At 37.3% G+C, this 17318-nt stretch overlaps 1 protein-coding gene across 1 annotated transcript in view; it reads right to left on the bottom strand.

Moving 5' to 3' along the window:
- The window catches only part of PDE3A (phosphodiesterase 3A), a 314149-nt gene that overhangs the window by 44311 nt on the left and 252520 nt on the right, over window positions 1-17318 (bottom strand). Inside the window, exons 4-5 of the mRNA XM_040642202.1 lie at window positions 15297-15451; window positions 9577-9701 (exon numbers count right to left, since the gene is read on the bottom strand). Coding sequence (XP_040498136.1) covers window positions 9577-9701; window positions 15297-15451 — 280 coding nt within the window. The remainder of the gene's footprint in view (window positions 1-9576; window positions 9702-15296; window positions 15452-17318) is intronic.

Here is a 17318-nt window from a genome sequence, read left to right as displayed (position 1 = left end):
GATTTAGGTCCCCAAACAACAAGCCGCACAGGTGTTGGGTCCCTGCCAGGGCGGGGAAACTGATTTATAAACCCTGCTATTACTGAATACAGTACCAGTCCTAACCATCTGGTAAGCCTGACCAGACAATCAAGGCACTGTGGAGCCCATCCTACAGCTTACTTGGGGAGGGAACCAAGCCGGCAGTCCCGTCCAACTGTTCTCAGCCAGTGGCACATCCCCTTTTTCCCATCCTTGGAGCCTGAACATTTGCCTCACCCAAAAAGAGAAACAGGGTAGGTCCTACCTGCCTAACCACATAATTGGGAGGCACGCCCAGAAACAAACTTTGCTGACAGGTGAAGAACTGTCTCCACGAAGTCTGGAAAAGAAACCTGGTTACTCAAATGCATAGATACCAACATAAGATATCAAAGATCACAAAAAATCAGGTAAATATGACACAACTAACAGGAACAACACATCTACAGAACGACGGGAAAGCAATTAACAAAATGGCCATAGTAAATTCCTACCTATCGATAAATGCTTTAAATGTAAACAGATTAAAATCTCCACTTAAAAGATACAGAATGGCTGAATGGATTAAAAAAAAAAAGGAGATCCAACAACATGCTGTCTTAAAGAGATTCACTTTCGCCTTGAAGATACAATAGACTGAAAGGGAACAAAAAAGAGATTTCAAGGAAATGTTAACCCAGAAAAAAACAGGAGTGGTAATACTTATATCAAACAAAATAGACTTTAAACTAAAAATGGTAAAAAAAAAAAAAAATAGAATATTATCCATAATGAGAAAAGAGTCATTACAGCGAGAAGATATAACAATTGTAAATACTTATGCACCCAACATTGGAGCACCTAAATACATAAAGCAAAAACTAACAGAGTTATAAGAAGAAATAAAAGGTAATACAGTAATAGCTGGGGATTTACTACCCCACTGTCCACAACAGCTAGATCATCCAGAGAGAGAATCACTAAGGAAACAGCAATTTTGCACAACGCTGTAGAACAAATGGGCCCAGCAGACATATATAGAATATTCTGCCCAACAGCAGCAGAGTACACATTCATCCTAACATTTTCTAGGAGAGACCACATTAGATCACAAAACAAGTCTTGGCAAATTCAAGAAGACTGAAATCATACGAAGCATCTTCTCTGACCACAATGACACGAACCTAGAAATCAGTGACAAGAGGAAAACTGGAAAATTCACAAACACGGGGCGATTAAACAATAGCTTCCTGAACAATCAATGGATCAAAGAAAAAATGAAAAAGAAAATAAAAAAACGTCTTAAGACAAATGGAAACACAACATAACAGAAATTGTGGGCTACAGCAAAAGCAGTTCTGATGGGGAAGTTCACAGCACAGAAGCCCACATAAGAAGGATCCCGAATAAAAGAGTCAAATCTACATCTTAGGAACTAGATAAAGAACAAACTGAACTCTAAGTTAGCAAAATAAAGGAAATAATATAGAGCAGAATAGCGCAGAAGCAAATCAACTAGAGAAAAGGAAAACCGTAGAAAAGATAAACGAAGAACTGGTTCTCTGAAGTTATGGGTTTTTAATGATTTGTTGAATAGGACACCTAAAGCATGAGCAATACAATCAAAACATAAATAAGTGGAGCTACAAACTAAAAAGCTTCTGCACAGCAAAGGAAACTTATCAATAAAGTGAAAAGACAAACTATGGAATGGGAAAAAAATTTGCAAACCATATATCTGATAACAGGTTATATCCAAAATATATGAAAAACTCATATAACTCATTAGCAAACAACCCAATTAAGAAATAGGCAAAGTATCTGAATAAACATTTTACCAAAGAAGATACAGGAAAGGTCAATGGGGACATGAAAAGATGCTCAGCATCACCAGTCATCCGGGAAATGCAAGTTCAAACCACGATGGGATATCACCCCATGCCTGTTAGAACCACCATCAATAAGACAAGAAATAAATGCTGGCGTAGATGTGGAGAAAAGGGAAGTCTTATGCACTGTTGATGAGAATGTAAATTGGTTCAGCCACTGTGGAAAACAGTATGGAGGACCCTTAAAAAATTAAAAATAGAACTACCATAAGATCCAGCAATTCTACTTCTGGAAATAGATCTGAAGGAAATGAAAACACTAACTCAAAACAAAAAAAAAAATCTGTGCCCACATGTTCGCTGCAGTATTATTTATAATAGCCAACACAACCTAAGTGACCATCAATGGATGAATGGATAAATAAGTTGTTTTATAGATACACATAGTTGTTGTATATATATATATATGCACATATATACAATGAAATATCATTCAGCCACAAAAAATAAGGAAATCCTACCAACCGCAACAACATGGATGGACCTTGAAGGCGTATGCTAAGTGAAATAACTAAAAGAAAGACAAATACTGCCTGCTCTCACTTACCTGTGGAAGCTTTAAAACAAAAACAAAAACACCAAACTCAGAGAAAAAGAGATCAGACTTGTGGTTACCAGAGGCAGGGGGTGGGGGAAGGGGAATTAGAGGAAAGGAATCAAAAGGCACGAACTTTCAGTTATAAGCTACATAACTATTAGGGATGTAACGTACAACATGATGACTACAGCTCACACTGTCGTATGATGGACAGAAAAGTTGTTAAGCGTGTAAACTGTATGAGTTCCAATCACAAGAAGAACATTTTTTCCTTTTTCTTGCCTTTCTTTTCTTTTCAATGTATCTATAATGAGAAGATGGATGTTGTTTTAACCTATGGTGGTAATAATTTCATAATATATACGCATCAAGCCATCTTGCTATATGCCTTAGACTTATACAGTGATGTATGTCAATTATTTCTCAAAAAAACTGGGGGGAAAAAGCAGGGATATTTTTATATTGTAGGTGAGAAGATAAAGGTCTAAGCATATAAATTCCCTTTTTCCCAAACCGAATTACTATTCATACAGTGTACATTATCTTAAAGTTTTTAAAACAGAAAGCGTTAGGAATGCTACAGAAAATGGGTACATATTGATGTTGTTAGTCTTCAAGTAGAGAGATGAAAATAACCAAGTACTCTATTTCTAGAAAGGACACACTACAAATAAAATGATCTCAGATGCACGAAGAGGATATTCCAAGGAAACGGGAGAAATACCCTTTTTGCAAGTCTTCAAGAACAAATCATATTCTAGGTTGTTGAAAATGTAATCATGTATAAATTTAGAAGGATTAATTTTATGAGCTTTGGAGTCTCATCCAATTTCATGTTGCACATTCACACATTTACACATGCACACACGTGGTGGGGAAGGATTCAAATAAATATGTATTCTCTCAATTTTACTTATCACTTTATATTTGAGTAATATGAAGAGACTCTAGGAAAAAGCCGTAGCTTATGAAATATAAATCTTTGAATGACTCAAACTGCCCTAACATAAAATACTTAAAATCGAAGCATTTAAAGATTTTAAAAAAATTAAAATTTAACTTTAAAATTCTAAAATACCAACTCCTTTGAATAATTCAGTCTTTAATTCCTTGCTTCTGAGAGCATGAGAAAATGTGTCAAGACACTAGGAACTTTGGACAATTAAAGGGAGATGATAAACAATACTGAAAGAAAATGATTTAAGTGAATCCATGTTTTGTTCTGTAAAACTCTCTCGTTTTAATTTTAATTGAACAAGAAAGGAACCAGCGTGTCTAATAAATGCATGTCTCTTTTCTATGCCCTCAGTAAAATGGACAGCCCTGATATTTTTCCAAAACAGAAAATGTATCTACCGTATGAAGAATGCAAATAGAAACACAACCCCCCCCATACACACACACACAGTGCCATAATTAAAGTTCTGTCTCATTTCACATTTTCTGTAGGAAAAACTCAGTCCAACTTGTAGGTGTAGACAGATCTGTAATCACTGTAAGAGGATTATAAGAATCTTATAAAAATTAAAAGGATATGGGAAGGGTCTACTGCAAATGCAGTAAGTATGAACTGGAGGAATTTTAAAGCAGAATGACAAAGGCAGCTCTGCTTGGTCAGCGGCTCATAAGAAAAAAGCAAGATTGAAAATATAAATTATATTTAAATATCCTATTTTTATGCTTTAATCAAAGGACTCCTATGTGATTTTATCCATTTATTGTATATTCACAATTGCATAATAATTGGGTTTCAAATATGTAAATTAATGCTGATTGAGCTAGAGGATACACTGTTTTACTTGACGCGGTGCAAAGAACAGATCTCATGAGTCCCCTCTGGAAACAGGCCACTGACCTTTCATGGTTTGTTCTCTATGCTTGTGTCCCCAATTTCTTTGCCTATCACTTCTTACTTTCCTCCTCCAATTCCCTTTACACGTTATTTAGGTTCTGCTTCCTTATACTCTTTGCCACATAAAGGGGCTTTTCCTGGCCCCCCTTCCACGTAGCATCACAGTCAACTACATCAAACACAGCACACCTGCTTAGCCCAGGCAACACCATCACGCCATCACTGCAGGCAAAACAAAGGTTTCCAAACAGCAAAGCCCATCGGATCAGGAGAACTATAACTGAATTTCAGCTCTCTGGTTCTTGATGGGCTTTTTTCCCTTTTGGCAGACTTTCGGGGATTTGTTTAGTCGAATTCAGCATTCGTAGGATATGTTATTTTATAAACATTGTGACAGCGGTCTAAATAGGTCACAATGCAAAATCCCCTCCAAATGTAATCATGATAGGGATACTTTATGTACTTAATGGTAAGGATGGAGTGAGACTCTCACCATGCCTGTTCTAGTTTCTATCATTTGCCTTTGGGGTATGTTACACAGACTTTTTTTTTTTTTCTTTTACAGTTCATTCTTTCTTCTCGGCTACAGTTGTATGAATTGAAGCATAGGACACAGAAAAATTAGGCTGTTCTTCATGTCCGTTCCATCATTTGTTCTGTTATTTCCAGGGAATGCACTAACTATAACTTTCAGGTATTTTTTTTTTAATTGACATGTAATTGACATGGAACGTTACTTTCAGGTGATTCAATATTTGTACACCGATTTTAGTATATGTGTTGCCAAAACAAGCACAATTTTCAGCTTCTTGACTTTACCATGTTGGTTATTTTAATAATTTTAATTTTCTTACCTAAACGAAGAAACTGAGAGACACAAAATCAAATCCTTCCATTACCATGTACTTGGCCAAGGACAGGACCAAAAAAATTCTAATTTTAAGTTACTTCAGTTTGTTGTCCTCAATTTTTTCTTGTATAAATCATTAGAACAAAAGAAAGGATTCAGGATTTGTGAGCTTGGTCAAGTTACTTTCTGTGCCTCAGTTTCCTCAACTGAGTCTTTTCCAAGCTACACAAGAACATAGAACATTTAAATTCATATTTCATCTCTTCAGTTGCATATTATTTTTGTCTGATATTTTAATTCTGTCCTTAAAAATTAAAAAAAAATACCAGGGCACCTGGGCGGCTCAGTCAGTCAAGCATCTGACTCTTGATTTCGGCTCAGCTCATGATCTCAGGGTCGTGAGACTGAGCCCCACATTGGGGTCCAACACACTGGGCATGGAGCCTGCTTAAGATTCTCACCCTCTCTCTCTGCCCCTCCCCTGCTCATGCTCTCACTCTCTAAAAAAAAATAAATAAGTAAAAAAAATTTTTTTAAATAAAAAAAGTGTAAAAAGTAAAAAATAAAAAATACCTACAAATCTAGAAATACAATGATTTATGCATATAATGTTTGTTTGATAAACTCACAGTTTTTAAATTTATTTACTATTTTTATTAGGTCTCAGACCTCTTGTCTGCTACTATTTTTCTTCCTTGAATACATCCATTATAAACTCCTTCAGTTAAGATTTGGCAGGTGGGAAAGTTTTGACTTTCTGAAAATGTCTTAATTCATTCCTATGGTGTTGTGAGATAGATGTGTCAGAGGCACAATTTCAGGCTATTATATTCTCCCAGGACTTTGAAGAAAGTGATTCTACTGTGCTCTGATGCCCTTTATTTTAGACAGTTCTGCTCTCAGACTGACCTGCGTTCCCTGAAATTTCATTTTCTTTGGCTGACTGTAAGATTTTTTTTTTCTTGTATTTGGTGTTGTGTAGTTTCAGTATTTTGTGTCTATGGGTAAAGTCTTTTTTTTTTTTTTTTTTGCCTTTCCTCTGCTTCTCCTCAGAGTTTATATCCCCTATCCTCTACTAAAACTATGATCATGCTATATTGGATCTTTCTTATATTCTTATATTTTTAAAAATCTTTTACATCTTCCTATTTCTCATCCATGCCATGTTCTGGGTAATTTCTTCACATTCTCTGCTCCCCAGTTTACTACTTCTCCCTGTAGGAGTCCATTATTCCATTTAACCTATCGTATTTCCTTGATTACATTTCCAAAAGTTATATTTAGCTGCTCTGCAATTACATCTTCTCTCATTGCTGTTAGTTTTTATGACCTCATATTTTTCTTTAAATATTTGCATACTTTAGAATTAAAATATGTAAATATTTTACCATTAAAATATCTCAACCCTTTTAGAGATCTTTTAAGTTGCTTTTGTTTGTTGTTTGTTTCTAACTCATGGTGGTTTGTGTGTTTAGCGATCTTGGTTTTAAGCTCCAATTTGTTTGAACTTGATATGTTAAAGTCTCATGGCCCTTAACTGGTAATGCTTTCCTCCATGTTATTTGCATGTATTTTTGTAGAGAGACAAGGATTCTACCGACCTACTGACCTAGGACCACATTAGTGACCCTTTAAAATCTCACATTTAATGTGGAATGCTCAAATTCAGCTCTTCCACCTTGATGGAGTCCCAGATGAGTCCCCATATCACTGAGGTAATCTGCATTTGCCCTCAGGGCAACCCAGTTTAGGTATTTGCCCACATTGTCCTGTTCTTGGCCCTGACTGAAGCCACAATCCTACTTCCCAGTTCACTAATAACTTCTAAATTATAAGGCTAAATGAACATTACCAAAGAGCAGAGAGGACCAGGTAAGTCTTTGAAAACCAGATTATTATTTTTTTAAAGATTTTATTTATTCATTTGAGAGAGAGAGAGAGACAGCCAGCTAGAGAGGGAACACAAGCAGGGGGAGTGGGAGAGGAAGAAGCAGGCTCCCAGCGGAGGAGCCTGATGTGGGGCTCGATCCCAGGACCCTGGGATCACGCCCTGAGCCGAAGGCAGACGCTTAACGACTGAGCCACCCAAGCGCCCCTGAAAACCAGATTATTTTTAATGGTGCCTGTCAATGATGCAATCCTAACAATATCATACTTTCTGGAGGTAGTGTCTTCCTACACAAAATAGAGATTTAAGCGAGGTTAGCACTTAAATGATTCCAAGAAACAGTCACCAACATAAAGTAGATGATCAAAGAGGAAAGAAGTACTACATTTTCTAGATGTAAGAAACAACAGAAGAGTTGTGCCTCTTTTAAAATGAGACGTTTAGGGGCGCCTGAGTAGCGCAGTCGTTAAGCACCTGCCTTCAGCTCAGGGCGTGATCCCGGCATTCTGGGATCGAGCCCCACATCAGGCTCCTCCACTGGGAGCCTGCTTCTTCCTCTCCCACTCCCCCTGCTTGTGTTCCCTCTCTTGCTGGCTGTCTCTCCCTCTGTCAAATAAATAAATAAAATCTTAAAAATAAAATAAAATAAAATAAAATAAAATAAAATGAGACGTTTATATTTCAAGACACCACCTTTAAATATTAGTAGAATGAACTAAGTACCATTTCTCTAACCCTCATAGACCTGTTGCCATTTTGAGGACTTCTGCTTCTGGCTATGATGTGGTAGTTTGTAATAAAACCATGCTTCTTCAAGAAGAAAAAGAAAAGTTGAATAAAAAAAAAAAAAAAAGCTTTCAAGGCAAAACAGTTCAGAGGGACTAGGTTCCCAGAGAGAGCAGAAAGAAGATACCCCCGGAAGGGTGAGCCAAAGTCCTATGAACTGTTCTGGTCAGCATTATTTACTGACCATTAGCATGGAGCAAAAGGCTACGAATCTAGGCAGAAGGATGCAGCTATTAGGGAAGCAAGTCAGCAGAACTTTTAAGCAGTGTCACGAGGCTAATGACACGAAAATTGGAGTTTGGGACTGCCGCCATGGCAGCCAGAACGTGAAGGTCTAACAGCCCAGTGAGAAGGGGGTGGTTTTTCCCTGGAGCCATTTGGAAAATTCTTAAGTTGCTATAAAGGCAGAAGATTAAGAACATAAGCAGGAAGCTACTGAAAATCTCATTACAGTTTTCTACAGTGCTCAGAAGTGAAAACTTCGAGTCAGAACATTCCAAGAAGAAGAGGTCATAATAAATACCCCAGACTCTCAAGTGAGATTCTAGGAGGGGGCAATCTGGCAACGGAGTCTGAAGAAAACTATATTCCAGTTTTGAGTCAGCACAGATTCTGATTAAATGAAGTATTCTTTATTTAAATCATTCACTTTCCTACCTGAAACTTTACTTAATTTTGATATCTAAACTCTTTATCTTCAGGTGCCATCTGCATTATCTGTTCCCATCTCTCTTTGTGCTTGCCAATTTTGCCACTCATCTAAAATCTTAAGTTCCTTAAGCTTTCTCTCAGTGTGCCAGATCTTGTATCTCTTTTCTTCTCTTTCATGATTTGAAAGTCTTTCCTCTCTTCCTCATCATAGCCTTTAACACATTATATGGTAATGGCCATTGATCTGTTTGCATTCCCCACTAGACTGTAAGTGAGAATTCTGTGCAAGGAACAAGTGGGTCTGGCTTAATCACTACCATATTCCTGAAACTAGTTCAGGGTCTGAGATACTGATTGCTTCAAGAATACCTGTTGAGTAAAGGAAGCTGGAGGGAAGAGAGAAGCCAATGCTTAGAAGTATATGGGGTGCACTGACACCAATGTGGAAAACTCCACGCAGTAGTTAGACTCCAGATCCCAGGTGGGAGACATCACATCAAATTTCATTTTGTAGTAGCCTGAGGGGAAGGAAAACCTCCTGCCCACTGTGCCTGTGGGTCTTTCGGTGTTGATTTGTGGGCTTTTCCAAAGGGCTCTCAACGATCCTGAACTGTGTTTTCTCCAAATTTAAATACCTCTTCCTTTCAGTGTGCGTGTGTGTGTCCGTGTGTGTGTGTGTGTGTGTGTGTGTATGAGGGGGTGAGTGAAAAAATTATAAAACCTAGAGTAAATGAAGCCTTTCCTTGAACTCCCTGTAAATATTATACTCCTGAAAAATAATTTTAACAAACACTAAAAATAAAACCGAAATTTGGGAAGTACATCATTAGCTTTTACATTGTAAGATGATACTTCCAGAGATTATCCTCAACAGTGACACCGATTTCCTATCAAGTTCAAGACAGGATATCTAGCAGAGCAACCTTGAAAGAATCTATATCATCACATAAAGTGGAAATTTAAGGAGCTAATTGGTTATTGAGGCTTTTTTCTTTTTAGAACAGTCACAGCAAACACATCCGAGTATGCATCCTCAGAATCTTGTTTCACCACCTAAGATCGAGTTTATTCCATGACTGCACACTCAGTGAGTACGAACTCTTCTCCCAACATATTACTAACCTGGTCGATTTGGCTTTCTTGAGTTTACATGGTTAGCTGCAGAAACAGCATAGGATGAAGTGAAGGATCTGCTTTTGGTGAGGGTCATCATCACCGGGTTATTCCAAGAATCGGGACTAACAGCACTATAAAGACAGAGCATAAAGAAAAATGAAGAAATTATTCATCAATTATTGGGACAGATCTTGCCAGAACACAATCACCATTTCCATAATCGGCTTGCCAATCTGAGTCATGGTCTAGGCTCAGTGACAGGACCACTTCACTTCCAAATGAAAGAATAAGTTATCTGAGCTCAGTTTCTGCTGCAGGGAGACAACAGTTACTCATCAAACATACTGGGGCGATAAGAGAGAAAAGAACTTTCCTATTTATCCAGTTAGTAGGCACCAGACACTTCTTACTGTACCGCTGTAATCATGTTCCTCACAGATCTTCTAAACCCTGACAAATGTATTGGTTAAGATGCAAGGTAACCTACAGTAGTTATAAGTGCCATGATACCCGTTTCATGCTCTTTGCTATTTATTATTCTTGGTGTACCTAAATTCAAAAATTGAGTGCTTATGAAATTATTCAAAGACAATATTCTTTGCAGTGTTTTCTTATGAAGGAAAGGTTAGCAATAGGCTTTTAGCCTACAGTTTCTTTTATTGGTGTTACCCTGGAAAGAAAGGGATGATGAGCCAAATCCCCTTGTAAATATGCTAATGATGGACCTGCTGATGCTATTCACTGGGAGAAAGGTAATGGACAGTGAGTCTTTATCTAGGAAATGCTTTTATCAGGATATCCTTGGTTATTATCGTAAATAAATCTGGAATTAACGGATCAATGGAAGGTTGGGGAAGGGAATGTTACACACCCATGTAATTAATGGGATATAAAATTTTGAAGGTGTTCCGAACCAAAATTTTTCTGCATGCACTGCTCAAAACGTTATGTTAAATCTAAAACAGAATCTACTGAAATTTGAGAGAGAAAAGAATTCAGGAAGCTGTGTTGACAATCTTGGAATGCTCCACGGGACAAATGCTTGGTCTGCGTTTTGCTAACACCTGTGTGCTTTCAAACATTAATAAATTTGGTACTGGGTAATATCTATAAGTTGCATGAGTACAGTCTGACAATGTGACACTCTGCCAATTTCATACTGGCACTGTAAGCAGGATGTACCTGGTCTGTCTGTGTGGCTTGCTGTCAATAAACCTGAAATTGATGGAATTATGGAGTCATGAATGCTGAATATTTCTCATGTAAGATGTATAATCAATAGAATAATTTAAAGATGTTCCATAACCAACATGGCTTCCTCTGCTCAAGCAACATTATGCATGCGTTGCTTAGAATTCTGCATGTTAGGGGCACCTGGGTGGCTCAATCATTAAGCATCTGCCTTTGGCTCAGGTCATGATCTCGGGGTCCTGGGATGGAGCCGCACATCAGGCTCCCTGCTCAGCGGGGATCCTGCTTCTCCCTCTCCAACTCCCCCTACTTGTGTTCCTTCTCTTGCTCTGTCAAATAAGTAAATATAATCTTTAAAAAAAGAAAAAAGAATTCTCCATGTTAAATATAAACTAGAACATGTACTAATGTGGGATAAAAGGACTTTTTTAGGGTGCTGCGCCATTTCATCCCTTTTGAAGGGAGGAAGGCTGAGCATGTGCTTTGCTATTGCCCATACCCTCTGATTTTTAGTAAATTTAGTAAGGAATCAGTTCTATAATTTGTATTGAGTTCAATTTAACACTCTAACACTTATGTTACCTCATTTCTTCTCTTGTTTTCCTTTTCATATTTTTCAACTGTTGACTCAGGCATTTAAAAGCTTCATCTTTTCTCTAATTCTACTAACAGTTTACAAAATAAATCATAAAAAAGATATTTGAAATACAGAATGAACTCCAGCAATTACCAAATACAATGAAGAAAAACACACTAAATGATGTTTCATATCCTTCTTGAAATCTCATTCTAGGCATTTCAGAAATGCCTAGAATTTGGAAACAACGAAATCAAATAAAACTTGGAATCTGGAGAGATAACTACACTAACTGTTTCCTTACAGTGCTGTCCCTTTCAACTTCTTTTGCTGGATTGAATGACTTACAAGGTTTACTGTGAAAAAGTTTTCTGCAATATACATGTGGCCTAGGAGTTTTGATTTCTTAGTACATAATACAATGAGTAGGTTATTACTTTTCTATGTAGACTTTTAAAAGAAAAGACCTTACTATTAACTGCATTTTATTATATTTATATATTTATTAATATCACAGAAAGTTCTATTATGAAGGCTAGCCTGAAAAATGCCTATTCCTTTTTTTAATAAAAACATTTAAAATACGAGCACTGCATGAAAGAGTCAACTTAATTTTGAAAAGTTTTATAAACTACAATAATAGAGTACCTTTAATACATGGGAAATTAATGAATTTGAAGATAAATAAAATTCTAGCTATATATTCCTTCTTAACGTAATATTAATTTATTAAACTACATATTAATAAACAATAACTCAATATCTTTATGTATATGTAGATATATGTATATGTATGTATATGTGCATTACAATTTACTGGCATTTTGAAATATATTGCTTTCTGTGATCCTTGCAACAATTTTCAGCTTTGTATCGACCCTCACGTCCTTGATTCCTGTTTAGAGCTCATCAATATACGTAATAATTTGGGTTTTGGAGAGGAAAGTAGCTTAGGGAAACTTTTACTTGGTCACCTCATTCTGAAAAAGGGAAAATTTTCTATCTGTCTGTTGTGGAAGATCTTAAGCCTCTTCCACAAAAGTGGATTTGATAATCTTAGTTCTACCCATAACAACTTCATCTTAGGTCTGAAAAGTCTTACCAGATCCTAAGATTTTTGTTGTGGTTGTTTGTTTTTAAACCAAGTTTAGAGCCTCCTTTCTGCCTACCATACAGAGGCAGGGGTCAACTCCAAGGCTGACATGGAATTACTAGAGTATGATTTATTTCAGACTTTTTGATTTATCTCAAGCCCCCCCCCCTTTTTTTTAGAAGTACCTACTGGTACTTCTGCTTCTGCCTAATTTACCTCCCCACTGTGCCACAGTCCCCTTCTCCTAAGGATTCCTTGTAGCGGGTACTGAGGCTCAGACAAGGACCCTGCTCCTCAGGGCACACATCTCCAAGTGGCAGGGCCAAGGTCCTTCTGATCCTCAGTCCAGTGTCCTTTCCACCCAAGCTGTAGTTAAAACTACCCAGGAGTCAATCAGCCAGCTAAACACCAAAGGGCATGTAAGCTGAGGGCTGCTCCTAATTTTCACTTCCCACTCTTGTTCTTCTGATCACTGCAGTCCTCAAAGTCCTCAACAGAAAGACATATAGGGGGAAAGGAAGAAACAAAAGGGCTGGCAGGGGCAAAACAGTACAAGGGCTAAACCTCAAATCAGTTTTGAAACCAATAAATAGTGTTACCAATCAGTCTCCTAAGTGAAGGCTTTAACTTGGGTTTACATTCAGGGCCGGAGATGATCTATGGCTATCTTTCCACTGTTTTCCCCCATGACAAAGAAGGAGTCAACGAAAACCAGTTGTATTTAATGGTGGTACTATTGCCACTTATATGTGGTTTTCCTTCCAATTCTCTTCAGAATGAATTTCATTCCTTCGTATGGTGAAAATTTGTATCATTTTTTGATTTTATATTGAGGACATTAATAGGACAGTGAAATAAAGGAAAAGTAAAATTAGACAGGGGAAAAAAGTATACTCAGGCAAGACAGCTGTAAGTACTTCTTGGACAAAGAAAATGAGTGGGGTTGGATGCCCTTCCTTATCTATTTTGAAAATATTTGATTATGAGTATTTATGTCATCAAGCAGGATGACAGGATCCCTGGGAGTTAAGCTCATAAAAGTTCTTGAAACCCTCTTCGTGGTAATTTCAATTACAGTTCCTAATGTCATTTAACTAAGAAGAAAAAAAGTACGAGAAATGAAATTTGACCAGAAGTAACAAACAATTACAGAAAGAAAGGAGACATTTATGCACAAATGGATTTTTGGCAGAGTCATTGTATGTTAAGAAAATCACGAGCATTAACTATTCTACAATAGAAATCTTGGCAAAGTGTGTTGGCAAAATAGCCTCTCTAAAGATATACGCTGAGAGCAAAATTCATCTTCTTAAGGAACAAATATTTAATGAAGATCCACCATCACTTATCAGTATTTGCTGCTGTAGACACTAAAAATGGTCAATATTTTCAGAGGGAAATATCATTAATGACCTGTAATTTCGACCTTCAGGAAATGTCCATGAAACAGATTAGGTAACCTTCTCCTTCGGTAGCATTTGAAGTTTTACAAAAGCCCAGGTAATAAGATGGAGTGGAATTAAACTGATATGTGAAAGAAAGCATCATTTGAGTTTGTTTCTGATTCTACAGGTTTATTAGACTATCCATATTAATATGGAAGAAACCAGTTACACATATTTTTAAATGACAGAGAAAGAAAAGTTAGTGGTCATTAAACTCATGATTTGAAAGGTTTCCATTTCTCTGCCAATCTCAAAATGGTGCTTTATTTATATTCAAGCCCAAAATCAGGAGAAAATTACTTCTAATATTGCCATCACGGAGTTCAACAAAGATATGGTTATTTTTCAGTCATTAGGTCATTAATAAAACTGATGCAAATGTTTCAAAAACCTGAAATCATATGGGAAATGTCCTCAAAATTACTGAATTCATATAAAGCATGCTATTTTTATTCTAACTAGAAAAGGACAAACACATGGTATTTTCTTCAAAATTCTCTCTAGATCTTCACACTATCTCTCCTTTAGCTTTGGTGATTCTGGCTTTTAAATCACTTTGTAAAATTGTAATTAATATGCTAAATAAAATTTGTTCTATTTTTAAATTGATATATAATTGACATATTAGTTTCAGGTGTACAATATAGTGATTTGGTATTTGTGTATATTATGAAATGATCACCAAAATAAGTCTAGTTAGCGTCCATCACCACACAGTTACCAAAAAAATTTTTTTGGTGATGAGGACTTTTAAGATTACTTTCAGCAACTTTCAAATGTGTGATATAGCATTATTGACTATAGTCAGCATGCTGTATGTTATATCCCCATGACAATTATTTAAAACTGGAAGTTTGTACCTTTTGACCCCCTTTACCCATTTGGCACGCCCCCCCCCCCACCTCTGGAAGACATCAATTTGTGCTCTAAATAAACTTTAAATTATCAAATGTTTGGACATATCCAGATGCAGTTAGGATGACGATCTACTTTTTGATCTGATCTTTTGCCTTTCATATAATGCTAGGACAACTGGTCTGGTGGGCTGGGGGAAATCTAACAACAGTTTGATTGTCGGGTTGCATGTCTTTGATTTCAGAATCTCAATATCACTCTCGGTCTGGATAAAACCTAGCTTACCAGTACTCTGGGCTCACCTCATCCCATCCTGTCACACTGGTAGGCAGCACCTCAAGTCACTGTTCCCATTTATACCTAAGACCAAGCAATACCATTTAAGTCTAATTATCTGATGTTAATCTGTAGAGTGCTTTGCACTTAAACCACATACCTTCTTCATTTTCAAAGCTGGCCTCCAACCAAACATAACTGGTTGGGCCACATTTCCTCTGTAATTGGTTATTCCTTTTGGTAAGTAACTTCTCTAAGAGATGTGAAACCAACAGGGATATTGCCTAACCTCAATGAAGATGCCTCATGTAGTTTGATGCTTGCGCTCCGGTCCCTCCGTACTGGGGCAGGCTCCAAAGTGGGCAGGCCTGTGGCTGAGGTGGTGGTTGTCCAGGTTGATGAAACTCGTCTCAACAAACCAGGAGGCAAACTCCTTCTCAGGCGCTAGGAAGAAGGAGTGTTGATTTCATTACCAAGCATATTTTGGATCACTGACTTCTATATAACACAATGGGAGGAAATGGGTTTTTAATTGGAAGTGAATTTATTAAACCATAGTGGCTGAATATTACCTATCTGAAATTTGGGTGCTTAGGAATTCAATAAAAGAATGAATATTATAAAATTAACATTTGGGGATCTTCATTTAAATGATGATTGTAATATGGAATTATAGGAATGAGAGTCACTTAACTTTGGGAAAACTTTATAGTTACATTAGTTCAATGGGATATACACAGTTATACATAGATTACATTAGTTACTATGAGCAAAAGATTTTCCTCAAAAGTCATTTGTTTGGAGCTTGGATTAATTTTACCATCTTGCAAAACAGTCTCTACACCAAAGTGTTTATTAATTTAATTTCAATTTCTTTTTTTTTTTAAGATTTTATTTTTATTTATTAGACAGAGATAGAGACAGCCAGCGACAGAGGGAACACAAGCAGGGGGAGTGGGAGAGGAAGAAGCAGGCTCATAGCGGAGGAGCCTGATGTGGGGCTCGATCCCATAATGCCGGGATCACGCCCTGAGCTGAAGGCAGACGCTTAACCGCTGTGCCATCCAGGCACCCCTAATTTCAATTTCTTGATTTACAAAAGGCAGGAGCTGAGTATAAGAGTGTAACTCACAAAATGCACCACTTTTCTTGTGGCTAGCATGACTTAGACATCAGGCACAAGGGTAAGACCATCAGTACCAACTCTTCTTAACAGAAGAGTCTGCTGGTTGACCTGCAACCCTTTCATTGCTACTTCTTCTCCTGTGATATCCTAAACAGGGTATGTGGCATCAATGGCAGGGAGGCAAGATCCTGAGCTTACCATGATGAACACCAGCACTCTAAAGAGAGTCTTCCCTTTAAAAATTAAAGTGAAGGTATTCTTCTAATACAAGTACAGCAATACAGTTATAATAGGTAGAAGCTCGACCCATTTTTATCTGTGGCTAGTTACTCCTAGTAGACCACATATGTAGACATTATTTACAAAGATGCACTCTGGTCTCCTGCGGATAACAAAAGCTTCTGAGAGTATATGGCACCTTGAGATTCAAGAATAGCTGATACTAGTTTCCCATATTTCTTAAAGATCTGAATATGCATCTTTGAAGGTAATTCAATAAGCATGGTAAATACCAGGACGGATGCCTGAAAGTCTCACTAACTTCATGCCTATTTTGAGACTGAAAGGAATCAGTTAATCCCCCTCCCTTCTTTTACTGCCACATCATGCTTAGCCATACCTTTCTCAGAGAAGTAGATGTTCAAAAAAATTATGTGAATACCTAACTGACAAAATTGTGCGAAACACACATTCCTGAGTCAAGAAACTCACGTCATGTAATTCATGGGTTTTACTGACTGACCACTAGCTCCAGAGACAGATGCTTGTTTACGAAACACGTAACTATGCAGGATGTGCTGGGCGGGCTTAAATTCTGATTTTTTTTTTTTCAGTCTTTAAAATAATCCATTTTCAACTAATGCAAGGTCTAAGCTGTGTGCAGGATCCCATTTCCTACAGCTTACATTTGTAAAACTCATATTTTACACATAAAAAGAAGGAATTTACAAATCACTAAGGTCATCTTTTACTTTAAGTCATACAAAACCAAGTAAAACTGTTTGAGTTCAAAACTTCTTGGATTTGGGAAAGCCAGGAGGGCCCTGTGCACGATATCACACACAGAAATCATGAGCAGAGCAACTCTGGGTTTCAGAGGCCAAGGGATTTTAAACAGAACCCACACTAGAATGGGAGCAGGGACTTTTGCCTGGCCCCCCGCCCCTCACTGCTACATCCCTCTCC

The sequence above is a fragment of the Ursus maritimus genome, unplaced genomic scaffold (assembly GCF_017311325.1).
Source record: "Ursus maritimus isolate PB19 unplaced genomic scaffold, ASM1731132v1 scaffold_26, whole genome shotgun sequence".
Lineage (NCBI taxonomy): Eukaryota > Metazoa > Chordata > Mammalia > Carnivora > Ursidae > Ursus > Ursus maritimus.
Note: the sequence above shows the minus strand (reverse complement) of the source record. Positions and strands in the feature narration are given on the sequence as shown.